We start from the raw sequence: 27,732 nt of genomic DNA, 5'->3' as shown, positions 1-27,732 counted from the left end.
CAGACATCAGCACAGCAAGCCCTAACTGGAACCATCAACTCCAGCATGCAGGCCGTCCAGGCGGCCCAAGCCTCTCTGGATGATTTTGATACTCTGCCCCCATTAGGAACAGATGCTGTGAGTTTTACATTTTGTCTGCTGGGAAAAGTGATTCCAGGGCATAATCCAAGAGACTGCTTAGCAAACTGTGAAATGATTATTCAGATATCTGATTTTTTTCCATGGGTTTGATTTATTGAATTGTGCGAAAGATCCAGAATATGAGTGCAACAATAGCTATCGTCAGATTTTTTGCATAATTCCCTTTATAAATCATAAATGTTCTTGGTGATCATATAAACCCTGAAATACATTAGCAATAGCAGGTTGCAGATGCAGAAAATATTAAGTTGCTAATATAAATCACTTTGCTTTTCATTCATCAGCACTGACAAACATGAGGACCCATCCTCTGTAGTCCTTTAGAGCAGTGGTCCCCAACCTTTATATTACCGCGGACTGGTCAAAACTTGGAAATTTTTGCTGCGGCCAGGGGGGGTGACCGTCAGACAAGGCTTCCACATGTTGGTGTTCCCACTAAAGCCTGAATATGTCAAATTTGGGTTGTCTTGACCCTTTTATCAAGACACAGGGGTTTTCCCTGTCTGGGAACGAGAATAAAACCTGTTAAATGAACAGAAGAACGGAGGGGAATCCCAAACAGCAGACGTATCGCGCAACTGAGAGTCTGGTGGATATGTGGAAATGTTTATTATTATTTGTAATGATCATTATTATATATTATTATGTTTATTCAATTAAAAATGTTAACTATGAAAAAACATAGTCACAGAGGTTTGGAGAATTGGCCGACAATTTTTAAATCTTGCCGTCTAAACCAGACTTAAGGCTCACAAGCTCTACTCCTCTCCTCTCGACCACTGCCCAAACGCTCTCTGACTCTGGTCCCTATGGTAAAGTTTACATATCCCTTCAAAGTAAGATACAGATGTGCCACAAAAAGGAACATTTTACTTTCGTAAAAATTTTAACTCACGATAATGACTAACGGGAGCCCTGAGCTTGTTTCTCTGCAACGAGACGGTCCCATCTGGGAGTGATGAGAGACAATAACACCTGAAGTGTTGCTTGAGCACAGCGTGCTTGGTCTCTACGTGGCAAAGCAGTTTGAAGCTTCATTGCGTCATTAGCAGCCAGTGGCTGCATGTTACGCAGAGCGGGCTTGTAATGTGGGGCTCACCTACAGGTCCGGGATAAATCCATTCTCCTGTCTCTTCTCTGGGCCTTTTACCCTTCGCAAAGAAACTTTCCAATGACACCTGATCTGTTTCTTACTTTTTCTTACTCATTTTGTTGCTTGTGGGCTCAATGTTGGCGCGCATGTAACCGAGAGAATCCGGTTAAAGGATTTTCAAAATAAAAGATCCTCCAGACTCAAATAATACATAAAACAGAAATATTTAATTATTTCTTGCGCAGCCCGGTACCAATTAGTCCACGGACTGGTACCGGTCCGTGGACCGGGGGTTGAGGACCACTGCTTTAGAGGACATTAACATATGCTGCATTATGTTCCTCTTTTTAAGGCATCCCAAGCCTGGCGCAAAAACAAGATGGATGAGTCCAAGCATGAGATCCATTCCCAGGTGGATGCCATCACAGCAGGCACAGCATCCATGGTCAACCTCACAGCAGGTAGAAAGAATAAAAGATCGGCTTGTTTTCAGAGATGTAGAATTGAATTGTATCTCCCAGAGAGTATAGAGTTGATTAGCTGGATCATGTACAGAATGTAAAAATCACTGCAGGGACCATTAAGCAGTTAAATACTTTTATCACAAAATGATGACAAGATCAGATTGCATTAAATGATAGTAGGATCAATATGGAGTGTATGTCATTGGATGGACTGAACTGACTTTATTGTGTAAAGAGTCGTGAGATGATGTCTTGAGAATTGGTGCTATATAAATAAACTCAATAGAACAGCAATGTGGCTTGCTGATGACTGGTATCAGCAAGTCATCCTTACTGTGTCCAAATGAAGTAAAGAACAGCTATACAGCCAGCTGATCCAACAACATGCAGGCTAGTTTGGTGTAATCATTCTGATTGGTCAGTCATATTCTACTGATAATGCTTTTTGAAAATGTGACTCATAAATGTGTCAGCTGGTTTCTGTAATCAAGCTTTTTCCCACAACTTTTATCAGATGCTTATTTTTTATCCCAGTAGAACGTATGACAAACTCATTCATACTGCACAGTAATCTATGGTATTCACAAAGAAAAAACATTTTATGGTCCTAGTTGTTCTATTCTGTCATATATCATATTCTGTGATAAGTAATGAGATTTACTCACTGTCATTTTGCTGTTTAGAGCCTTATGCATACGGCAATTTCAATTCTTTGTTAATTTCTCATGTGAATTTGTTTCTGATACACGAGAGCAATTATATTTACTTTGGGAATAAATGCAGTTGCTATTTGTGTTCTAAGGTGATCCAGCTGAGACAGACTATACAGCGGTTGGCTGTGCAGTCACCACAATCTCATCCAACCTGACTGAGATGTCAAAGGGTGTGAAACTACTGGCAGCCCTGATGGAGGACGAAGGTGGAAACGGGCAGCAGCTGCTGGGTGCTGCCAAGAATCTGGCCAGTGCTGTTTCTGACATGCTGAAGACAGCTCAGCCGGCAAATACAGAGGTACAGTAGATAGCAGCTTTAGGAGGAGGAGACATGTTATGTTTGTCTTAAGTCATTATAGTTGTTCTTTATGTCTTACTTTTCCAGCCTCGTCAGAACTTGTTGCAAGCAGCAGGAAATGTTGGTCAGGCTAGTGGAGAACTCCTGTCTCACATTGGAGAGACAGACACTGATCCACAGTTCCAGGTTTGTCAGTCCTTACTTTTATTGAAATGTTCTTTGTTTTACAGTCTACAGTCAGAGAAGGTTTAATATGAGCCTGGCTTATCTTTGCAAATACAACTGCTTTAAGTATTCTGGGATGGTTTTTCTGATTGTTTAGGTGTGTTTTATGTGAATTTATTACAATTTCTTCAAATGTGCATTTGTGAGGTCACAAATGTTGACCTCATAAATGCACAGTGTTTTAAGGGGATGTTTAAGGGGACAGCCTGGCAATGGTACACGGTCATGTTGAAACATGAAGGTGACAACCCATTGAACCCTCAGATTGCTTTACAGGAGGTATAAGTTTATTATATAACCAGTAGGTTGCTGGTTAAAACCCTGTCTCTGGCTGACTTTGTCCCATCTATGGGCAAGACACTTCACCCTCCTTTACTGCTGGTGGTTGGCACTGGCAACAACTGACGCGGCTGCATGATAGCTTTGCCTTAGTTACTCTGCCCTGGGGCAGCTGTGTAGCTCACCACCATCAATCTGGAATGAATGAATGACTGACTACTTGTAGTGCACAACGTTTTGGAGTCCTCATATTTAATAAAGCACTATACAAGTACAGACCATTTACCATTCCCCAAAATGTCTTTGTATGTTGTAGCCTTAATAGTTCCATTGACTAGAACAAGGACACAAATAGTTCCTCTCACTAGAATGCCTGCTCATCACAATACCCCCATCATAATCCCCTCCTATCAACCTTTACTCCTGACACATGCAGCCAGACAAATACTGTTAACTTAGCAGCTATCAAACCCAGACTCCAATCCATTGGGCTGCCAGACGGGAATCACGATTTATCCCTCCAGAAAACATGTCTCCAGTTTTCTAGATCCCAGTGCTTGTGTTCCTCATTCCACTGCATTCAACATTTGGCATCATACTTGGGGATTTCAGACTTGGATGCAGCTCTTTGGCCATGGAAGTCCATTCCATGGAGCTTAATTCTTTAAATGATCTGTTAGCCACGCAAAGTCTGGACAAACTTCACAACAGATCATGAAGTTTGGAGGTCTGTAGCTATTGACTCTGCAGAAAGCTGGCAACCTCAATATCTGCTGAAAATGCTCTCATGCCCAATTGCTGTAATACACTGTTATAATACCACAAAAAGGAATATTTTATGACTGAACTTTTTGCATAGGTGGGATATTGTCATCATACCATCGTGGAATTCACTGAGCTCCTAGGAGAGAACTGCTTTCACAATGTTTGTAGAAGCCGTTTGCATGCCTTGGTGACCTATACCTGAGGTCATGGGAACTATTTAAACATGTGAATTCTGTGAGCCAATACTTTTGACAATATACTGAAGTAAGAGTAATATTACTGCAATATATTTTGATTCAAGTAGAAGTATTCATCCAAAAAAATGACTGGAGAGTTGAAAAGCAAGAGTTAAAAGGTATTTAGTGAAAATACTTGTATTTCAGATTTGGAGTGTACATTCAAACATATGTGGTCCTTAATAAAAGCCTTATGGATGTAATACACATTTCTCACCGTATAAAACTTTGTTTCATGTTTAATGAATATATTTGACAGCATCAGCCTAAAGGATCTTTCAGGGGTTCCAGATGGAGAATTCCCTCTAACGTTCGAGTGCTGGTAACTAACGTATCCTCCAGATAAAAGCATGACTCATTTTGCCTAATCAAGCATATTACTATGCTTTATACTGTATATATTACTTTATCTTTAAGATCAATCAACAAATCTTTTGCCTTTATAAGGTAGTAATAATAAAGACTAAAAGCTTCCAGTTTTTAGTAGTACAATTGGTTATTGGCAGCATTATTGATCACAATGACATATTTCCCCCTTGATAAATTTACTCTGTAACAATCAGATCCAGCATCCAACCAGTCCATCATACAGGTATGGCCAGAGGTTTCCATGGTGACAAATTGTGGGTACAGAGTAGAAATAACCTTCATTGTCCCTCAATGGAAAAAATAATTTCAAACAAATAAGCTCTCTTTTTATACCTACACCTGTACGGTATGGAAAGGAAGTTAGCTGATCATTTTGCAGAAATATACTGTCAATGTGGATTGTGTTATAAACTACACTTTAAAGATAATATGCTTTTTTATGAATGAATGGACTGATCACATGAGCTGATCACTTTGTATTCAGTGTAAACTAAACTGTCCACACCAAAACCAAAGTTGTAAAATTTGTAATACACATTTGCCATTGTACTTTTTTTTAAAACAGAAAAGCATTGTTGGGGCAAATAATACAAACATGCTTACACATTTGTGGTTCTTTATAGCACAACAAAGGATAATTTGCAAGCCTCATAGATGAAATGTAGTTGATGAAATCGGGCCTAATTGGTAGCAGGTAAAGTATTAAGCTTTTTAATTTGAAAAAGACCTAAGGAACATTAAAAATATCAATTCAAGTTACATGACAATGAATCCAAGATACCAATGCAATATTGCACCTAAAATTGGAATCCACATGGTTACAATCAGCAACAAATTACTGCACACATGCTGGGATCATAAAACGGCAGTAGCAGTTTCCAAAGCACTCCATCCAGGACTATTTACAGACGTATCCTGACAGTGGACTTCCACAACCATTCATGTTATGTTCTAGCTTATACTTGATTAACAGAGTACCTATAGATTAAAAACGCCTCAAACTCTGCATAGCTGTCACCTGGCATCGCTCTGGATAGAACCCTTCCCAAAAACTTAGATTTGCTGTTTCAAAGGCTTCAACTAAAGAACTGCTCATCACATCCTTGTCTGCTGCTGCTCCTCAGGAGCAGCAGACAAGGAACTTCATATTTAAGACTTCTTTTAGATTTTACACTCTGCTGGAGAGTCTGCAGGCTACTTTTAATCTTTCACTGAACTTGACATGAATAAAATCTATTTGTGCTAATTCCCACAGAAGTGTTAAATTAGGAGAGAAAGACGCAAACTTTGATATGTAATAATATAGGGTGGCACATTCTGTAGACATTAATAGGGCAGTCAATCTTAAATAACTGTAGCCTCATCAAAGTATGTGTTTCTCCTTTCTAATATCTATTTGGATCACTTAGTTTACCTTCCTACTGATTACTTTCCAAACTATTTAGATCAACTATTGGCTCGTTGATTAAACTGTTGATTGATTGAACAACCTTGATTTTACATTTAATTGTGCAAATTTAAAAATATTATCTGTGCAATCTTGGAAGCATTGAACTTTCTTTGTGATTGACATTATTGTGACTAGTGTCTGTCCCTTCTTTACCCACAAGCATGGAGTGGACAGTGGTAATTAGGCTGTTCACTTTTGACAGGATATGTTGATGCAGCTGGCAAAAGCTGTGGCTAATGCTGCAGCAGCTCTGGTGCTCAAAGCTAAGAACGTGGCCCAGAAGACGGAGGACTCGGCCCAGCAGAACCGAGTTATTGCAGCAGCTACACAGTGCGCTCTCTCCACATCTCAGCTGGTCGCCTGCACCAGGGTGAGTACTGGGACCTGCGGTGGTTGGTCAGAAAGATCACAGCTGATACTTTAAGAGCTTTGATGTTCCGGTTAAAGTGGACAACATTTAGGCAGAACATTATGACTAGGGAAATGTACTGTGAATTTTTTTCTTTTTTATTAAGGAAAAAAATTTTCTTGATTTTTCCATATCAAGGAAAACTTCCTTGGTATGGCTGAGATTGGTTTATTTATTACAAAAATATTCATAACCTATGAGCAGTTTCACAATTTACAACATTACAACTGTAAACTTAAGTCTGGACTTTGACTAGACCAATACAATACATGATCATGCTGTGGTCTAACCCAGGAGCATCAGACTCCAGTGCTCATATTCTACAGTGTTCTGTAATGCATATTTGTCATTGTCTAATCTGTTGAGCCTGATCAATGTGTTCCTGGGTCAACACACTTGGAATCAACTGGCTGATTTCCTCCTCAGCATGTCATTAAGTCCTGCAGAATTCTGTTTATACCGTATTTTCCGCACTATAAGGCACCTTAAAAGCCTTCAATTTCCTCAAAAGCAGACAGTGCGCCTTATAATCCGGTGCGCCTTATATATGGACCAATATTGAGCCACAACAGGTCTAGCAACTACGGTAAGCAGCCGCCGACTTCATTTTCGCCCGTACAAGAAGAAGCTTGCGGTGCATGCTGGGATAGTTGTCAGAACGCTGGTTTGTTAATGATGTTTGACTGACCTATCTACCTACCGACCTGATAATCAGGTCGTCTGCAGGTCATTTAGCACCACGTTCTCCACGAACATGCTGTACGCAAACGGAGAAGGGTGACCATCGTCCGGCCACGTCCCGGCCCTGTCGCTTAAGGCTCTCCTCGCCGACCAGAGTCGGACTGTTTTGTTGACATTCTTTATGTCAACAAAGTGGCTTTAGACATTCATCCGGGATGCTTCGACTAGGGTTACCAAGGGACCAGCCCCTATACATTTAAAGCCGGGGGGGTGCGGGGGAAGAGAGACAGAGACTGCGGCGGCAGCGTGTCGGTTGGTCTGTGTTACCCAGAAAGCAGTTGGGCACAATATCGCAACACCAACACCGTGAGTGAAACAATGACTGGGGCAGCCTACTATATAAAGTACTTGGGGACCACTACTTTATTATTACATATCCATATTTGTAGGGTTCGGAACAAATTGCTTCCTGTATAGGTTCAATACGGGACAGGTGGCAACCCTAACTGTAGCGTCTATTCTGTGCGCCTTATATATGAAAAAAGTTTTAAAATAGGCCATTGAAGGTGCGTCTTATAGTGCGGAAAATACGGTAACCTAGATATTTGATTCTTTGTTTATTTGTTTTATATATTTGTACAGCATATTGGTCTGCTGCTATGTTGATTCTAATGTGCTTCAGCTATAAACTGGGATGGTATGGTAAAGATGTATTCTCTTTCCACAAGGTGGTGGCTCCAACCATTAGTTCCCCAGTGTGCCAGGAGCAGCTGATAGAGGCAGGCAAGCTGGTGGCCAAGTCAGTAGAAGGATGTATGGAGGCCTCCCAGATGGCCACCAACGACGAGGGTCTTCTGAAACAGGTTGGCCAGGCGGCCACAGGGGTCACTCAAGCCCTCAATGAGCTGCTGCAGCACATCAAGCAGTACTCCAGTGGAGGCCATCCTATTGGACGGCACGGAGAGGCCACTGACTGCATCCTGGATGTTACTGAGAAGATCTTTAATGCAATGGGAAATGCTGGTGAGTGGAAGTGGCCACCTTAGTGCTGTGGATGAATGGGTGGTAATGATGCAGGTAATCATAAATAACCAAGTATTGTGCCAACTGGGGGGCAGTTTAAAAAAAGAAAAGGGTCAGAATTTTTCATTCAAGTTCAAGTTTTGACTTGTCAGTACTCAGTACTAATTTATGACTAATTCTGATTTCTCTTTGAGAACAGCAATATAATAAAAGGTCATGAGAAAAAAAAATTCAATTACCTTCTGCTGTAAGTGGCCATTAGTTATTTACCTTACAAGCAGAGGAGACATGCTGTGTGTGGGTCAGTTGCAATAAAAGATGGTTTTAATTATACAATAAAGCAAAGAGAGAGCTATTACAGTTATTTTAAATCGTCTTATGTTTAGTGTGGTTACATAGGCTAGCGTTGTTAAAATGCCAGTCCTCATTTCAAAAAGGCTGCAAACATTGATGCGCTCCAGGACACAGAGGTTGAAATGCCAATAGGATAAAATAAAGCAGCTTTAGTGTACTCCATACAGCCTTCCTGTTATCTGGTGAGAGTATTGCTTTCTCTTGCTGCCGGAATGAACTGCAAGTTGTTTAGATATGATATCATAAAAGTAGCTCCCCTGCTTTGAGTCTCCTTCTCTCAGTAACAACCATGAGAGTGTTGTTGTCAAGACAGCCTAGTAGCTGTGGTTCTGGGTCATTCAGCTGCCTAATTCTTGCCGCCAACTGATTTCTCGTTTCAGTTCTTGTAAGACAATAAACCGTTAGCATCATATTTCCTTTTCCTAAACCTTCTGCTCACATGGATGCAAGCATTTATAACGTTTTTTGTTTTTACCAACATTATACAGGAAGAGTACAATATTCATGCTTTTATAGGTTATCAGTTATGACTACTTTAATTTTAAACTACAAGCTGCATTCACCTCTCTCCAAGGAGGTAATTTTGTTGTGGATCATTAAATCTGTTGTTTCTCTCCCGAGCTGCTTCTAGTATGTGCGAAAGAGTAAAAAGCAAGAGTCGGTCAGTAATGAACATTGTTTTAAAGGTTGTAAAAATAAAATCTGTAAAACACACAAAGCTAATAATATTTGATGATATTTCATATCAAGGAACAAAACCTTTTCTTTAAATCACATTCTTTCTTTCTCTCTAACATACCAGGTGAGATGGTTCGCCAGGCTCGTATTCTTGCCCAGGCCACGTCTGATCTTGTCAATGCCATCAAGATGGATGCAGAGGGAGAGTCTGATCTGGAAAACTCCCGCAAGCTTCTCTCTGCAGCCAAACTTCTGGCTGATGCCACTGCTAAAATGGTGGAGGCTGCTAAGGTTAGCCTACTTCAGTATGTCCTGAACTTAATAGAAATGCTTTAATCTGTCTGTAAGTTGGCTGTGAGCTGCTGTGGTGTTTCTGCAGGGTGCAGCTGCCAATCCTGACAGTGAGGAACAGCAGCAGAAACTGCGTGAAGCTGCAGAAGGCCTGCGGATGGCCACCAACGCTGCCGCCCAGAATGCTATCAAGAAGCGGCTCATCAACAATCTGGAGGTAAAATAAAATGGAACATACTTGGCTTATAACTTTTTATATTCAGAATATAGGATTTAGAAAACCAAACACCTTTCATTTGTAGTAGACTGAAGTCTTTAATTTTTTCTCTGGCAGAATGCTGCCAAACAAGCCGCAGCAGCTGCCACTCAGACGATAGCTGCGGCCCAGCATGCTGCCTCATCCAACAAGAATCAGGCTGCACAGCAACAGCTCGTCCAGAGCTGCAAGGTGAGCCCTCGACCTGCTCTGATCTGTTCACACAAACCCACACATACACATGGTGGCATAATTCCGCACAGAACCCGAAAAAGTCACACATTCCATATTTTACTTTTTAAACATTAGTGCGGAAGTGTCTGGGTGTTTTCTACCAGGAGCCAGCTATCTGCTCCAACAAATCCTGCCAAGGAGTACAAATTTTGGTGAAAGCGATGTTTCTGGGAAACGTTTGAGTAACTGTTGCAAAATTGCTACTGTGAACTGTGTTAAAGTATCAATGTTGCTATGATAAAGCGCGTGCAGATGTTATTAGCATTAGATCTATGGCAGTTTTTTGTTGCATCATGTTATGGACAGTCTTAGAGCTGATTGTTTGAATACAGTAAAATAAGGAGATTTTACTGAGGTACAAAAACAACCAAAATAATGATTATGTCAGTGTAGCGTTATCTTAGAACCTATATGTGCTACAGTTGCCCCCCGCCTCAGGACCCATATAAGATTCACTAATTTTGCAAGATTCTTTCATCTTGTCAAGTCAACTGTATTTCTTCAATATGTTTTGACATGACAGCTCCCCACATTACAGTACCTACCTATGTGTCACATGGAAACACTTGGCCTGGTAAAGGTTACTTTAAAACCCAATAAAACTATGAGCCAGGATAGCACTCAGTTGAAGTTTAGTGTTTATCTATACAAAGAAGATTTCTGCAATCCTCTTTCCAGAAAGTAGTCTGGATCTTTTTAAATCCACTGCTATCCACTGCACCAGAAACTGTTTTATTTCTACAAAACTTCTCTTATTAGTAACAAAGCTGAACTTCAGCACTTTTGAACCAGAAATAACAAATTGACTTCCCATCGTTGTTATATTGTGAAGTATAACAATGCCATAAGTATCCATGGTGTAAATTGAGTAGTTTTTAATGGGAGGTTATGCTCTCTGTGTGTGTGTGTGTGTGTGCGTGTGTGTGTGTGTGTGTGTGTGTGTGTGTGTGTGTGTGTGTGTGTGTGTGTGTGTGTGTGTGTGTGTGTGTGTGTGTGTGTGTGTGTGTGTGTTGTGTGTGTGTGTGTGTGTGTGTGTGTGTGTGTGTGTGTGTGTGTGTGTGTGTGTGTGTGTGTGTGTGTGTGTGTGTGTGTGTGTGTGTGTGTGTGTGTGTGATCAGGTGGTGGCAGAGCAGATCCCTCAGCTGGTTCAAGGAGTCCGAGGCAGCCAGTCCCAGCCTGACAGCCCCAGTGCCCAGCTTGCCCTCATTGGTGCTAGTCAGAACTTCCTGCAGGTGACTGATTACCTTCATGAAACTGAACACAGTTTCAGGCATGAAACTGAATTGTGTTTTAAATGTTTTGTATGGTTTTTTTTGTTGTTTTTTTGCCAGTATTTTTAATTATTTACTAAGCAGGAAAACAGATCAGATGCTAGTGCGTCTCTGGTATGATGAATTGCTACTTTAAGCTGCTGCTCTTTTCCCAAGTACTAATCTTCAATCTATGCTGTCCAAACAAGACAAACATAAATGCAGTTAGAGTCAGAATCAACTTTATTTGCCAAGTTGTGCACACAAACGAGTAGTTTGATTTTGGTCCTGTATTTATTGGTGTTTTCAAACTAGAGTTGCTTCGATCAGGTTTCTTGCTGTCGATATACGAGGGCCAATCACTGCAGATCACCAGTACTAATTACATGGATTGGCTGTTAATTTTTGATTTAGGTATAAATGCTGCTGACTATGTGATATGTTAAAAAGGATGACTGAAAAATAGTTATCAGTAATACAATATTTAACAGTTTGAAAACGGTAAGCTCCCAACAGCCTAAATTATACAGAAAGTCAAAACAATCCTAATACACTGCTTATATCAAGTAATGTCAAGTCAAAGGAAACATTCAAAGTCAAATGCAGGTTCCATTCAAATAAACAAACACAAGTGGCTAATTGTTCTGTGCATGTGAAAACCCTCTGCTGCGCAGTGTCAAATTATGACTGACAGTTTTGAGACCCTATTACTGACTCTGATTGGTTGTTTCTGACCAAGCAGCATAATTCTGCAGAACATAGGGAAGAGGTAGAGGATTTTGATTTTTTTTTCACCTCTTTTTTTCTTGTTAAGGCATAGGTAAAAAAAATTTTTTTAACTTGCATGCTGCAGCTTTAAAGAGACATCCGATGTGAGAGTCCACTGTCAAGTGGAGTTTGAACAGCACTGCGTCTGAAATATTACATCTCAGAAGCATGTAGCATTCAGTGGAACCCAGCGTCTTCCTCCTCTGACAAAGGCTGGCCTTCTAGCCTGATGAATTTGATTCTTTTTTTTTTGGTTATTTCAGTTCAGCCTTCTGACTGTCATGCTCGTCTGGGCCAATGTTTGCAATTTTGCGTTGCTTTACCTGCTGTCTGACTTGTCTGGGCTTCTTTTTGTTCCTGCTTTGAGCCTCCAGAACTCACCATATTCCATCGACTGCTTTTTTAAAATAAAATCTCACAAATTCTTTGTGTTGATGCATTGTGATGTACTGCATCCCTGAGGTATTTTTCCATTGCAAGATGCAAACTTCACATCTCTATCAAAGTGCAAAAGTTTCACATGACATTGCCTAGGTCTAGGATTTGCTGCATATATGTTCTATGTGGAAAATGTATAGGTCTGCAGGGGGTGGTTAATTAGGTCTACAATTTCCGATAAATAACTTGTTATATTTTGCTTTACTATTAATCTTCAAAATGTAATAATCGGTGTGTTAGGGACTTCCATTCCAAAAGTTCATCTTGGTTCTAATATCACGCTTGGTGAGCACCTCAGATAATCTGCATAAATCATGTTTGTCTTCCTATCCAAGTTAATTCAGTCTGTCTTTTCCTGTCCTCTTCCAGCCAGGAGCAAAGATGGTAACAGCATGTAAAGCCACTATTCCAACCATCAATGACCAGGCATCGGCCATGCAACTCAGCCAATGCGCTAAGAATCTGGCCAGCTCCCTGGCAGAACTTCGCACTGCCTCACAAAAGGTAAAAGATCATGACCTCCACCTGAATCATTGTCTTCTGCCCCATGTTGATGGATGACAGGAGACATGAAAACAGACAAACATGCTAAATGGTGTATATGTGTAATGTTTCAGGCCCAGGATGCTTGTGGTCAGCTGGAGATAGATAATGCCCTGAACATGGTGAGAGATCTGGAGAAGAACATCCAGGATGCCAAGGCTTCTGCTCAAGCAGGCAAACTCAAACCGCTGCCAGGCGAGACGGTAACAAACACACACTCACACAAGCCAGCTCATTTAGCTTGGACAAACGGACTGAAAATTCTCATAAGATGAAGCTTTATATGAAGCAGTGGATGTAGATCAGAAGATTCTAAATCCTGGGCAGTTGGTCTAACTGTTTGTTTTGTTGTTCAGCTTGAAAAATGTTCCCAGGACCTGGGCACCAGCACCAAGGCTGTCATGTCAGGTATCGCCCAGCTCCTGAGTGAAGCCACTCAAGGAGATGAGAATTACATAGGTGGGTAAAATGAATGCACCTCCCAGAGGAGCACAAAGCACTCCAAACATGCTCTGCAAAAGCTATGCAGTTTGATTTAAACCTCCTAGTTACTTGACTTAATCATGTATTTACACCGATTGTTTAGTGTGACCTTCCATGTTAGCACAGACTCAGGTTTCTCCACCCTCCTCTAGGCATGTCAGCCAGAGATATAGCCCAGACTCTGAAGTCCTTGGCCTCAGCAGCCAGAGGGGTCGCTGCTACCACAGATGACCCAGCAACACGCAGCGCTGTGCTGGACTGTGCTGGTGATGTTATGGACAAATCAGCCAACCTGATTGAGGAAACCAAGAGGGCGATCGCTAAGCCAGGAGATGCAGAGTGTCAACAGAGGCTAGCTCAGGTCAGACACAAAACTTCAGAAAGAAAAACAATATTTCAATACTCCTGGTAAGGCTGATCATCAGAGTAATATATTCTGTTCTTTACGACCTGTGTGTAGGTGGCCAAGGCAGTGTCCCAGGCTCTGAACAGATGTGTTAACTCCCTTCCTGGTCAGAGGGATGTGGACAACGCCATCCGCACAGTGGGCGAGGCCAGCAGATCACTTCTGGCTGATTCTGTTAGTACAGCCTCACCATTACGTAGTAGAGTCAGAGTGAGAAAATCCTTGTGGAAACATGACTCCTGATGATCATTTTTTTACTAGACTTTTTCATAGTGATCATCAACAAAATTTGACAACAGTTATGATTGGGTATTGCATTTCAGTACAAGAGTCATACTGCAACTTAATTTACTAGATTTTTTTACCATTTACAGTAGTGATAGTGAACAAATGAAAGAAATAATCTAAACCACGGGTGCTCAAACTTTTTGAGATTAAGATCTACTTTTTCTCATCAGCTGGCTGGCATCTACCAAATGACAAAGGTATAAAAATAAAAATTTACAAATGAAACTCTATACAAATATGTCAGCTATAGCAGACATATTAAAGTGGTAGAAAACCTAATGCAGTAACTTCCTCATTGAGATTTCTGACACTGGGAGTGAACACAGCCGTGGTTGTTTAGCTAATTGAAACTTCTGCTCTGCTAGTGATATCAGACAGTTGGTCTCTGAATCGCCTTTTTTTCCTTCGTTTTTTGTTCACGGAACCGAAACATATGGAAGCATGTTTCTACCACTCTGGTACAGAAAATAAAATAAATGATCTCATTATAATGAGACAGTTTAACATAACTGTTAAACTATCTAACAAAAACAGAGTGGCAGAAATGGGCTTCTATAGAAACATGCAGAATTGCACAACACCTTGTTGAAACAATAATTATTGTAATTATTATTTTTGTAAGGTTATTGAACACGTTTTGCTGAGTTCTTTTTTTAGTCTTTAATGAAATTCTAGACGTTTTGGGTCTTAGTGAATATTTTGATAAGCGCACCAGAAGAGGCCGTGCTGGTCTCAGCCTCCTGGCAGCATTCAGTTTATCACCTATGCCGAGATCGACTCAAAACCTTCCCGAGATCGACTGGTCGTTCACGATCAACATATTGTGATCTAAATCTTTAGTTTTTTAAATCTTTTTTTTCCCCAAAAAATCTGTTTATTGCTTTTTTGTATTTTAAACAATGTGCAGAGACAGGTAGCCCACACATGTGTACAAAACACCATGCAAAAACATCAAAAATAAACAACATATAATCTGTTTATTGCTTTTTTGTATTTTAAACAATGTGCAGAGACAGGTAGCCCACATATGTGTACAAAACACCACGCAAAAACATCAAAAATAAACAACATAAACCTTCAAGATGGCAAACTTATAGGTAAATTAAATTGAGACTCTATTTTAAGTTATATCAGGGCTGCCTGTATGATGAGATTTAGACTAAGAGTTTGAAGAATAGTCCACAAGCGGTACCAGGTGATGTTTGTATTAATGTCCTTGAGTCAAGGCCATTTTACATCGATAATTACATTTTTGACACTTTTCATACAATTAAGTAGCCTTGGATAGACACTTATTTAATTAAGATAGAAGTTTTGGTAACACTTTATTAGACGGGGTGTGCATAAGACTGACATGACACTGTCATAAATGTGACATAACACCTGTCATGAACATGAACTATTCTTCATGAATGTTTATGACTGTTGTCATGAAGTGTCATTTGGTAAATAATGACACTTTTCATGCAAAATTGCATGAAAAGTGTCAACTTTGCATTATTTGGTAAATATTGACACTTTTAAAAGCAAAGTTGCATTAAACTTGCATCAAACGTTCATTAACATTTTCAGCATTTCATTAGAAGTGTCATTATTTACAGAATCACACTTAATAACAACAGTCATAAGCATTCATGAAATCTCATTCATCTTCATGAGAGGGGTTACGTCACGTTTATGACAGTTATATGTCAGTCTTATACACACCCCGTCAAATAAAGTGTTACCGAAGTTTTTAAAAATTTATTGCTGTGCATTTTTAAACCATTTGCTACACTTCCTTTTTTCTTAAATTTCCTTCAACTTTGTCCAAAACAACATCTCTGTTCTTTTTTCTGAGTTTGAGCTTAAGGGGAAGGGAGTAGTGTAATTCTAGCTATAAAATCTGAAGAAGTATTTCATGACTAGAGTAAACGATGGACACTACTTTATATTTTTCCAAATTTAAGGTAAAGACCTCTTTCTAACTTGTGCATTCTCAAGAAAAAAAACATGAGTTTTTTTTTTATTTTTTTATTTCGCTATGCCCCTTTCAACATTGGTATTCTCTCTCTAACCTTGCAGTTCCCGTCCAGTGGACGAAGTTTCCAGGAAATTCAGGCTCAGCTGAATGAGGTGGCAGCTGGCCTTAACCAGTCAGCCAATGAGGTGGTCCAGGCATCTAGAGGGACCACCCAGGACCTGGCCAGGGCTACCAGCAAGTTTGGACAAGACTTCAACACCTTCCTGGATGCTGGGGTTGACATGGCTGGAACCTCCCAGGTAGGATTAGATAAGACTGCCACAGAGGTCATTTTGGTTAAGTCACCATTTGGAGACAAATGATCCATAGTAGCAGGAGTATTTGATTACTAATGAGATAGCAAAGAGCTATTAGAAAATATAGGAAAGAAGTTACAGGAAACCAAACTAGTGGAGCACAAGCAAAGTGAACAAATTTCAGCAAAGATTCTAACATATGACAAGTAGTTGAACTCTGTGGCAGAGTTAAACTGCCATTAAACGCTCATTACTGAATTCGTTTTTTTGGTCATCATCATGAGAAATGCTCTCTGTTAAATGGAAGCTGTTAATAAAACATCTGCCTGGGGATAAAAGACAGAAGTATTTCATACCATCAAAAAAGAATCTCTTTTTTTTTTACTATCCAGCAGACATGAAGAAACTGAGACTTTTCCGTTCTGCAGTGTCCAGTTATTTAGTTATTTTCTTATACAAATTTGGATTGTGGTTTTTAGTATTCCAAAAATGGCATCTTCTGTTTAGGGTTTTAAGAAGCAGGTAAGCTCACATTTATTCATTTTGGTTTTTAAAAAACTCTGCATGTTGTTATCATGTGTGGCTTAAGCGTTCATAAAACTGGTCAAACTTCTGATTTAAATTCTCCTGAACATTCAGTAGCTTTATTCAAGAAGAAACATTTAGTGCTCTAACTGAATTCAAACTTTCAGCCTTTCTTGTCTCCTGTAGTCCAAAGAGGATCAGACACAAGTAGTGTCCAACCTGAAAACTATCTCTATGTCATCAAGCAAGCTGCTGCTTGCAGCCAAGGCTCTGTCCACCGACCCCAGCTCACCCAACCTGAAGAACCAGCTAGCAGCAGCAGCTCGGTGAGAAATCCTCTCCCCTTTGTAAGACTGTGCCTTCTCCATAGCTAGTCTGTACTTAACATGTGTGAGTCTTTATGTCTCCAGGGCAGTAACAGACAGCATCAACCAGCTCATCACTATGTGCACTCAGCAGGCTCCAGGTCAGAAGGAGTGTGACAACGCTCTCAGAGAGCTGGAGGTAATATCTGTTATGCTAGAGCTGCCATTCACGAGTCTCCATATAACTTTATACCACATGTGTCAACTCACGGCCCGCGGGCCACATCCGGCCCGCAAGACCATTTTACATTATTGTTATTAATGGCCCGTCGATATGAACAACGCCGTCTCATCCCTAGACGTCATATTCTGACGTTTTAGTCACTGCCGCGCTTGCGTGGGATGCAACGCATTGTGGGAAGCGTTGCATCTCACAATGCAATGCTTCGGCTGCCTTGCTGCGCACCTCCCGCGTCCATTCAGTCTTGCTATTACAAGATATCGCGCAGATAGCCGGTAGCCGAAGATACCCCTCACAATGGCGAAGAGAAAACTTGATTCTGAAAACGGAGCCTTTAATAACCGATGGGAGGCTGAGTATATGTTTACTGACGTTGCCGGTAAACCTGTGTGTCTCATTTGTGGCACTAATGTGGCTGTAATTAAAGAATTCAATCTAAGACGGCACTTCGAGACAAAACATAAGAATAACCTGAAAGACCTGGATGCAGAGCAGAAGAAAGAGAAAGCAGAAGAGTTAGAGAAGAATCTGACACTCCAGCAGACGTTTTTTACCCGTGCAAAATCTCAAAGTGAAGCTGCTGCGAAAGCAAGTTTTATCATGGCGGAGGAGATCGCCAAATCAGCCCGGCCATTTACGGAGGGAGAATTTCTAAAGAGCTGCATGATCAAGGTGTTCGACGTCTTATGTCCAGACAAAAAGCAGATGCTGGCAAATATAACCATGAGTAGAAATACGGTTAATGATCGAATTTGTGAGATGATATAAGAGCACAGTTGAGTGAAAGTAGCAAAGACTTCATTGCCTACTTACTCTCTTGCTGTGGATGAAAGTACTGACATGACTGATACTGCACAACTGGCTATCTTCATCCGTGGAGTGGACTCCAATTTGCGCGTAACAGAGGAAGTAATGGACATTAAATCGATGCACGGGACAACGACTGGAAAAGATATTTTTGAAAACGTATGTCAAAGTGTAACCGACATGAAACTGCCCTGGGACAAACTTATTGGACTTACAACTGATGGAGCACCGGCTATGTGCAGTGAAAAATGCGGACTAGTGGGAAGGATGCGAGTGAAGATGCAGGAGGAAAACTGTACTGGTGAGTTACCAGCATATCACTGCATCATACACCAGGAAGCACTATGTGGTAAAGTCCTGAAAATGGACCATTTAATGAGCACTGTAACGCAAACCGTAAACTTTATCCGAGCTAAAGGGTTAAATCACCGGCAGTTTCGGTCCTTTATGCAGGAGATGGATTCAGAATTTGCCGACATTTCTTATCATACAGAGGTGCGTTGGCTAAGTCAGGGAAAAGTTCTCAACAGAGCTTTTGAGCTCAGCAACGAAATCTGTCAGTTCATGGACAGTAAAGGAAAAGACTCCACCGTTTTGAGAGATGAAAAATGGAAGTGCGAGTTGGCGTTCCTGGCTGACGCAACAGCTCATCTTAACGCCTTAAATCTGCAGCTCCAGGGACGTGATCGCATGATCACTGACATGTATGAAGCGGTGAAGGCGTTTCAAGTGAAGCTGCTTTTATGGGAGACACAAATGCAACAATGCAACTTGCCTCACTTTCCCTGTTGCCAAGTAATGTTGAGCCAAGTCAGCACAACTGTGTTCCCCAAAACCCACTTTGCCGACAAACTGAGCACACTACGCGCTGAGTTCGCACGGCGGTTTAGTGACTTTGAAGCACAAAAAAGTTTTGAGTTGCTTCGCAACCCATTTGCCGTTGATGTTGAAACTGCACCTGCGCCGATTCAGATGGAACTGATTGAGCTGCAGTGTAATGGGACACTGAAGGCAAAGTATGACACTGCAGGGCCCACACAGTTCATTCGCTCTATCCCTGCAGCAATGCCCCAGCTCCGTCTTCATTCGGCTCAAACCTTGTGCATGTTTGGGAGCACATATCTGTGTGAGAAGCTCTTCTCAGTGATGAAGATTAACAAAACAGCACACAGAAGTCGTCTCACTGATGACCACTAGCAGTCCATCCTGAGAATCTCCACAACACAGGACTTCACACCAAACATAAACCAATTTGTTGCCAAAAAAAGATGTCAGGTGTCCGGCTGGGATCAGAGCAATTGATCAAATCAGAGTCATAAGAGCAAAGAAAACAGAATGATAAGAATTGTTATTTCTGAAAAGCACATATTTTATGTATATTTCCAGGTTTTGTAGCATGTTCATATTTCTACTTTTGACAGGAGATATTTTTAAGGAGAGCAAAATCTTTTGGGATATTTAAGTTTATTTTTTTAATATATACATTGACATAGGAGCAAAGGAATTTGAATGTTATTTTAATGTTAAGTTGTTTAAGTTAAGTTCTAAGTTGTATAATTTAACAAGATATTTTTTATTTAGAGCGAAATAATAAATACTGTATAAGTGATTTAAGGTTTAAATTTAATATTCCTGTCTGTTTTTATTCATATTTATGTTCCAAAAACATTAAGTTTAAGTGTGTTCAATAAATGTTTATCCTGGTTGGCCCGCGACCTTAAGTGTGTTTTGAATTTTGGCCCCTTGTGCAATTGAGTTTGACATCCCTGCTTTATACTATAAAGCAGGGATGTCAAACTCGCTTTATACTATAAAGCAGGGATTTATTGTTGCGAAGCAACAATAAATCCCCTTTCCTGAAGCAGTCATTTTTTAAAACTTTGATACCGATATCCAGTCCATTAAGACTTAGTGTGACATCAACAGTAATAGAAACATAGTTTGCAATAGTTTGGTCTCTGTGTGCAGTCAGTGAAAGGGATGCTGGAGAACCCCACAGAGGCAGTGAATGAGCAGTCGTTCTTCGAGTGCATTGACGGCGTCATGGAGAATTCTAAGGTACATCACACACTCGGCTGCTTTTCTTATCCGATTTAATTACCTTTCTTCAAGGTTTCTCTTATAGACTAAATTGTTGAGGTTGAAAATAAGCCAAGGCCTAAAATGATGCACTGTACTGTCACTGAAACACTAGTAGTAAAAACATGAAAGCTCTCTAGGTGGCACGGCTGATTGTTTGTTCTGGACAGGTTCTTGGTGAGTCCATGGCAGGCATTTCACACAATGCCAAGAATTCTAACCTGCCTGAGTTTGGAGACTCAGTCAGTGCTGGATCCAAAGCATTGTGTGGTCTCACTGAAGCAGCTGCACAGGTAACATACTTTCTCTATAATACTATCTGTTTATTACCGTTGAGAGTTGTGACCAACCACCTGCTGGTGTGTCTAGGCAGCTTATTTGGTGGGAGTGTCAGACCCTAACAGCGTAGCAGGTCAGAAAGGTCTTGTGGATCCCACTCAGTTTGCACGGGCTAACCAGGCTATCCAGATGGCCTGCCAGAACCTGGTGGATCCAGCCTGCACCCAGTCTCAGGTTTGTGGTTACCACATTGCTTAAGCAGGTTTTGGTTTCTTTTAGAGTGATCCTTCATGTGATGAATTGCTCACTTACTCTCTGCTCAGGTTCTTTCTGCAGCGACCATTGTTGCCAAACACACTTCAGCTCTGTGCAATGCCTGCCGCCTGGCCTCTTCCAAAACACCTAACCCTGTTGCCAAGAGACAGTTTGTCCAGTCAGCCAAAGAAGTGGCCAACACCACTGCCAACCTGGTGAAATCTATAAAGGTTTGTACTTTTTCACTTTATGAACAGTAATATGACAAAATCTATCACTTGATTTACAAACATCTTGTTTGTTTGTGTGTACTGATTGCTGAGCTCAGTCCTGTTTGGATTTTAACGCTTGAAATTTGCAGCACATCAAGTAGAAAAATACTTAAATGAGTTTAAAAATGAGTTCCCGAGAACACTGATTGTTGGGAACTAGTTCAGAGGGGCCCATAACTAAGCAACAGTTATCTCGCAGCAAAATGCAGCTCAGAGGTCCAACTAGCCTCTAGAATTGTAGTCTTTTGGAAACTTTTCATTGATGTCTCTTTTGCAGGCTTTAGATGGAGCCTTTAATCAGGAGAACAGAGAGAAGTGCAAGGCTGCTACTGGCCCTTTGATAGAAGCTGTGGACAACCTGACTGCCTTCGCCTCAAACCCAGAGTTCGCCAGCATTCCTGCTCATATCAGTCCGGAGGTTAGTCCTCTCCTAACCTTTCAACTGTATCCTGCTTTCTTAATAAGGCAACACATAGTGTTATTGTGATTACATTTGATTTGGATTATGAGCTATTTCACTTGTCCACTAGTTGACAGTATCCCGTGCCCTAATTTAATAACCAACAAACCTGTGCCTATTGTTTTTTCACTGTCATTAAAAAGTTTTCTTGAGAAACCTAAAAGTTAATAATTTTCTTTTCTCATGATGATACAAGTGAAACATCTTGTTTATCCTTCAGACATGCAAGAATACATCACTAAAATAGAAACTGATGATGCACCAGCAAATTTTTTTGTTCCATTTGAAGCATTAAAACTGTCATTCTTGTTTAAGAATGAATACTTATTATGATTGCTCAACATGCTGCTTGAGCCAGATTTGGAAGGCTGATGCTGAAAGGAGGGCAAACTGTATTGGGTACTGAACATTTTTGAGCAACCTGTTCAGCTGTGTGATCCTTATTTTCACCTTTCAAAAACAAAACAGTGACTCTTACATTTACACTGCAATGACTTTTTGGATGCTAACAACTTAACAGTAATGAGGAATACATTTAAAAACTCCAGGAAAACAGATGAACAACATTTGCAGATGCTGTCTCTGTTGACTAAAAACTTATTTAAGTCATATTTCATAAAACTAAGCAGAAAAACAGCTAATTTATAAAAGGGGATATAAGCATTAATAATTCCAGAGAGACAAATATCCTCCATTAGTTACAGGAAAAGAGACAGGAGGCTGGAATAGCAGAGGAAGTAAACTTGCAGCTTTTAGCCATTGATAACACATATATCACAGTAAAATAGAAGCTGTGCCAAATGTTCTGGAGTCATTTAAAAATGAGTTTAATCCAAACTCTTCAGGGGCACGCAGCCATGGAGCCAATTTTAACAGCAGCACAGATGATGCTGGAGAGCTCGACGGGCCTGATCCAGACCGCCCGGTCCCTGGCGGTCAACCCCAAAGACCCCCCTAAGTGGTCGGTGCTGGCGGGACACTCGAGGACAGTGTCTGACTCCATAAAGAAGCTCATCACGAACATGAGGTATGCTTCAGTCTGACTGCTGTTGCTTCTCATCTCCATATGATGAAACAGATTTTCAGCATCAATTTTTAAACTATAATGCAGAATATTACATGAACAATGTAATATATGCTGTAATATTGAATGATGAAGAAGCATCTTAAAGAAGCATATTGTTGGATTACAATATTTAATTATAGAGGCTTAGGTTCATTCACACAGTGCATTTATTTATTTTTATTTATTTTATTTGTATTTATTCACTTTATTGTTACCATAACAATAATGTCTGTTTATTATAGTTGACATAGACATTGAATTGTATTTCACATGTGGTAAATACAACTCTAAAAGAAGAACACAGCAATACTGTCCATCACTATTATTCAAATCTGTGTTGATTTAGCAGCCTGCTGAAACTACTTTTGTCAGCAAACATTTAAAGCATGTGACTTCTGCCCATCAGTCTCTCTGTGTTGGGGAGAAATTTCTTCCAACTCTTCTTTACAACATTGCTTCAGTTTATTGTTGTAGATTTATGACGACATATTAAACAATGTCTCTCTATGTCAAGACTTTAATCCTAGATTTGGTAACTGTTGTTACCAGTTTTTGTTTGTATATGTTTACAAATTACATTTCTGAGCTAAAGCTATCGCTCCTTAGCATTTATTAGCTTGACTAGAAGTATGTCAGAGTAGCTGCTCATCACTCCTTCCCTCCCACTGTATGTTTGCAGAGAAAAGGCTCCAGGCCAGAGAGAATGTGATGACGCTATAGAGGTGTTGAACGGTTGCATCCGTGAGGTTGACCAGGCCTCTCTGGCTGCAATAAGCCAACACTTAACACCCCGAGATGACATCTCTATGGAGGTAAAGACGGCTCTAAATGCTACTTTTCCTCCTCTGTGGTTCATAATAAGCTTTAAAAGTTGACAAGAAAAAGTTATTTCTAATTAAACAAAGATGTTATTTTGTTAGCTGAGTGCTTTCATATTTTCTTGTTACACACCTTGCCTTTCAAATTTGTATTTTTCATATTTATCTTAGATTTTATTAATGATTTATTTTAGACACTGGTTTGAGTGTGTTCTGTGAAGCACTATTGTAAAGATTATTCAATACAGACAGGAACACATTGACATAATCCAAAAAGAAGAAGGTTTTGCTTGGATAGTTCCCCTTTTTTGTGCTGTTTTACTGTTGGGAAGAAAATTATTTTCTTAAGTTATTCACTTTATATGCACTAGTAATTGTGCTTTGTTAGATTTATTGTGTTTTACAGCATGTTTACCACTATTATTATTATTATTATATATCATCATATATGTCTTCTTACTTATTAAACATTTTCAAAATGCTGTCAATTTAACATACTTCATATACTGCTGGGGACTGGGAGAACGAACCAGAAACGCAATAATACTGGAAGTCAGCACACTACTTCCTACACAAGTAGTGTGGAAATAGAAAATGGTGCACAGGGGTCAGGCCATGGTAGCAGTTAATCACAGCAGTAGCCTCTGCAGTGGCTTTGTCCAGGAAAGGGAGAGAGAGAGAAGAGAAAGTGTAAAAGTCTTCTTGAGGTGTAACAATTAATATATTGTAAGTGGTATTCAGAATATATCCATCTGGTTCCCTTCAACTGACAGTCACAGTTTAAGGGAAGCAGATGTTTCCATTAAATTTAATAGAAAATGAGTAGAGCTCATTTTGTTTTTTACCAAAATATTTTTGAGATTTTCCACTTTGGAAAAACAATCATGTAACTATCTGAACAAATTTTCTTTGTAGTTTGTAGTTATTACATGACAGTAATTATTCTTTCTCATATCAGAGAAATGAAAAACAAAGAAAGAGAAAGAAAGAAAGAAAGAAAGAAAGAAAGAAAGAAAGAAAGAAAGAAAGAGAAGAAAGGAAGAGAAGAAAAAAATGACAGGCATAGGAGCAAAAACAGCTTCTCAAATACAGGGGTATTCAAATAATTACAACCAGGTTAGATATAATTGTACACGTCTAATCAGCATGGCTCACTGCAGGTTCCAGCAAATCAAAACTTAAACCTTCTGACAAGTTTAAGTCCTTAATAAAATGAATGAAAGGACCCCAAATCCACTCAAAAAGATACTGTTTGGATTTTCTAATATATGTTATTTTTTCTAGTGGCAAGTTAGAATGCATCTGCTTTAACCACTGTGTGGCACTAGGTCTGTTGACATTTTTCCAAGCCAAAGCAATACATGTTTTTGCAGATAATGAGCTTATATCTATAAAAGTATGTTCTGATTTACTAAAGTTATGCTTCTCATGGTTTAAAGCTAACAGCAACAATTTAGGATCCAGTGAGATTTGCTTTGAGAGAATTTTTTCAATTATATCTTTCACCTTTGTCCAAAATGCATTGATTTGTCTGCATTCCAACATGCAGTGTATGAGAGTCCCTTTAGAATTACACTTTATGCAAAGATCTGGGATGTTTACTGATATTTGATGATAGGTCCATATTCCAGTTTATACGCTTATTATTTGAGTTCTCTAATGAGTTAGAGATCAACAAATTATAAAAGTCTGAAATTAATGCCCTTTATTGATTTATTCCAAATCATAAATTTTTCAAGCGATGTAAGGGGAGGCTTGTTGAGATTACTGGGGGCTCATTTTTACCACCTTATAAGTACTTTGGGTAGTTATCCAAAAACTATGATTTTTCAAAACCTTTAAAAGGTCAAACTACTATATATCAGCACCATTTTTTTTTTATAAATTACTTTTCATTATAAAGATTGGGCTGCACAGTGGTGCAGTTGGTAGAACTGTTGCCTTGCAGCAAGAAGGTTCTGGGTTCGATTCCCGGCCCCTGTCTTTCTGCATGGAGTTTGTATGTTCTCCCTGTGCATGCGTGGGTTTTCTCCGGGTACTCCGGTTTCCTCCCACAGTCCAAAAACATGACTGTCAGGTTAATTGGCCTCTCTAAATTGCCCCTAGGTGTGAGTGTGTGTGTGCATGGTTGTGTGTCTCTGTGTTGCCCTGCGACAGACTGGCGACCTGTCCAGGGTGACCCCGCCTCTCGCCCGGAACGTTAGCTGGAGATGGGCACCAGCAACCCTCCTGACCCCACTAAGGGACAAGGGTGTAAAGACAATGGATGGATATAAAGATTATAAAGAAATGACCTTACCGGACAGTTTTTGATCAGCTTCTGCATCTAGAAGTGAATGATAATTGAAGTGACTTTCCCAATGTCCTGCTGCCTTGTACTGTAGACTCTTCATGAACAGATGGCTGCTTCAGTTCATGAGATCAGTAACCTGATTGATCCTGTGGCAGTGGCAGCTCGATCGGAGGCCTCCCAGCTGGGACACAAGGTAAGCACAACTACAAACACATCTGCCCTCACACACACTGTTCAACATGGAGTTTTAGAGAGCCATCTGTGACTTCTCTTACAAAATGACTTGATTTCTCCTAATGTAAATACTAGCGCTGCATTTACTGACGTTTTCTGACCAATGCCCGATTAAGAAGTCTGACCTGCCGATTCAGATTTTGGCCCATACCAATTTTTTTGTCTGAAATGTTAAATATAGCAAGAAAGTCGCTGAGTTGTCAACAGTGGGGTGACTATTGTTAACTGCAAATGTACAGACATGAGCTGGTGGACTGGTCTGTCAGTCAAACCTCTCACTGCAGAGCAGAGGTGGACAGTGGCTGATTTTTAGACTTTACTGAGATAGAAGAGATCGGTGGATAAGATCGGCTTCACAGTAAGTATCAGCCGATCAATGATCTCCCAACATTAAGGAAATCGGCACCAATAAATCTGCTGGCCGATAGATTGGTGCACTTAGCAAAAAGCAATGTTTTAAACACTGCCCCTATATTGTTTTAGAATATTCTTTTTTAAAAATCAGAAATTGGCTTCTCAATTCAGATCAGTACATGCCCAGCCATTGGTGCTCATCAGATGGTGGTGCATTGGAAGGCTGATCATGTGCCTCTTCTTCCTGGAACTATTTCTCCCAGGTTTCTCAGATGGCCAGCTACTTTGAGCCCTTGATCATGGCTGCCATTGGCACAGCATCCAAGATCCTAAGCAGCCAGCAGCAGATGGCTGTCTTAGACCAGACCAAGACCTTGGCAGAGTCAGCGCTGCAGATGCTCTATACCGCCAAGGAGGCTGGAGGAAATCCCAAGGTACTGAACTAAGTACTCTGGATCTTTAACTGTACTTCTCATGTCCTTGTTCACAAAACATGATGTATTGTGTTTAAATGTTGTATCATTCATTCTGAATGATGCAATCAGAATCATGAATTGCATCATGATTCTGATGCCATTCAGAATCATGTAAAAAATGATTGTGACAGCTTATAATTTTGGAGGAGTTTCCTTCTAAGAAGGCCTGACAAAATGTACTGACAACAAATGAGTGCTTTTTGCCATCTTTTTGAACAAATCTTGTTAAATGTTTAAATATTCCAAAATATAAAATGCAACACATCCCTTTGTTGTTTGGAAAACCTCTTTTTGTCATGTGCTAGCATAATAAAATAATTACTATTCAATTAATTGATTATATCCAATCAGTTTTCAGTTTTTCTTTGATAAAGAAAAACCCTTATTAGGAGTTACCTATCTTTTTAGTAGATCATTTGATATATTTAGTGTATTTTAAGAAATACTCTGATCCACACTCAATCCTAATCAGGATAACTTTAATTGAAAGCCTGGGGGAAAAAAAATCATTTTTTGAAAACAAATATTCCATATCTCTGTGATCCTGAGCTGTCAGCCTTACCCACTTGTCTATTTTTCTTTGTTGCAGGCAGCACACATGCAGAATGCTCTGGAGGATTCAGTGCAGATGATGAAAGAAGCAGTAGATGACCTGGGGGCCACGCTGGCTGAGGCAGCCAGTGCAGCAGGTGCTGTGGGTGGCATGGTGGATTCCATCAACGACGCCATCAATAAAATGGAAGACGGGCCTGCAGATGAACCAGATGGCACCTTTGTAGATTACCAGACCACCATGGTGAAGACAGCCAAGGCCATTGCTGTTACTGTACAGGAGATGGTAAGAAATGTTCTCTGACAAAGTTTTAATATTTCT

The 27,732-nt window shown here is 40.1% G+C and overlaps 1 protein-coding gene and 1 pseudogene across 3 annotated transcripts in view; both read left to right on the top strand.

Annotated features, from left to right (window-relative positions):
* Positions 1–27,732, top strand: part of tln1 (talin 1) — an 85,024-nt gene that overhangs the window by 38,384 nt on the left and 18,908 nt on the right. For 2 of the 3 annotated variants that reach the window (XM_081613237.1, XM_081613236.1), the window contains 29 exons: positions 4–117; positions 1,587–1,695; positions 2,501–2,709; positions 2,797–2,895; positions 4,474–4,536; positions 6,236–6,403; positions 7,852–8,146; positions 9,303–9,469; positions 9,558–9,686; positions 9,804–9,917; positions 11,078–11,191; positions 12,785–12,919; positions 13,033–13,161; positions 13,315–13,417; positions 13,594–13,802; positions 13,902–14,021; positions 16,200–16,397; positions 17,106–17,245; positions 17,330–17,423; positions 20,241–20,330; positions 20,522–20,644; positions 20,721–20,864; positions 20,954–21,115; positions 21,435–21,575; positions 22,463–22,644; positions 23,363–23,495; positions 25,886–25,987; positions 26,646–26,816; positions 27,448–27,696. In XM_081613237.1, the coding sequence (XP_081469363.1) occupies positions 4–117; positions 1,587–1,695; positions 2,501–2,709; positions 2,797–2,895; positions 4,474–4,536; positions 6,236–6,403; positions 7,852–8,146; positions 9,303–9,469; positions 9,558–9,686; positions 9,804–9,917; positions 11,078–11,191; positions 12,785–12,919; positions 13,033–13,161; positions 13,315–13,417; positions 13,594–13,802; positions 13,902–14,021; positions 16,200–16,397; positions 17,106–17,245; positions 17,330–17,423; positions 20,241–20,330; positions 20,522–20,644; positions 20,721–20,864; positions 20,954–21,115; positions 21,435–21,575; positions 22,463–22,644; positions 23,363–23,495; positions 25,886–25,987; positions 26,646–26,816; positions 27,448–27,696 (4,206 nt within the window). The remainder of the gene's footprint in view (positions 1–3; positions 118–1,586; positions 1,696–2,500; positions 2,710–2,796; positions 2,896–4,473; positions 4,537–6,235; positions 6,404–7,851; positions 8,147–9,302; positions 9,470–9,557; positions 9,687–9,803; positions 9,918–11,077; positions 11,192–12,784; positions 12,920–13,032; positions 13,162–13,314; positions 13,418–13,593; positions 13,803–13,901; positions 14,022–16,199; positions 16,398–17,105; positions 17,246–17,329; positions 17,424–20,240; positions 20,331–20,521; positions 20,645–20,720; positions 20,865–20,953; positions 21,116–21,434; positions 21,576–22,462; positions 22,645–23,362; positions 23,496–25,885; positions 25,988–26,645; positions 26,817–27,447; positions 27,697–27,732) is intronic. The other variant, XM_081613238.1, reaches the window with a different exon arrangement.
* On the top strand, positions 17,432–20,234 carry LOC145554038 (general transcription factor II-I repeat domain-containing protein 2 pseudogene; annotated as a pseudogene).

Source organism: Poecilia reticulata, chromosome 12 (genome assembly GCF_904066995.2).
Source record: "Poecilia reticulata chromosome 12, P_reticulata-male-v2, whole genome shotgun sequence".
NCBI classification, from domain to species: domain Eukaryota; kingdom Metazoa; phylum Chordata; class Actinopteri; order Cyprinodontiformes; family Poeciliidae; genus Poecilia; species Poecilia reticulata.
This window is presented reverse-complemented; position numbering and strand designations above follow the sequence as displayed.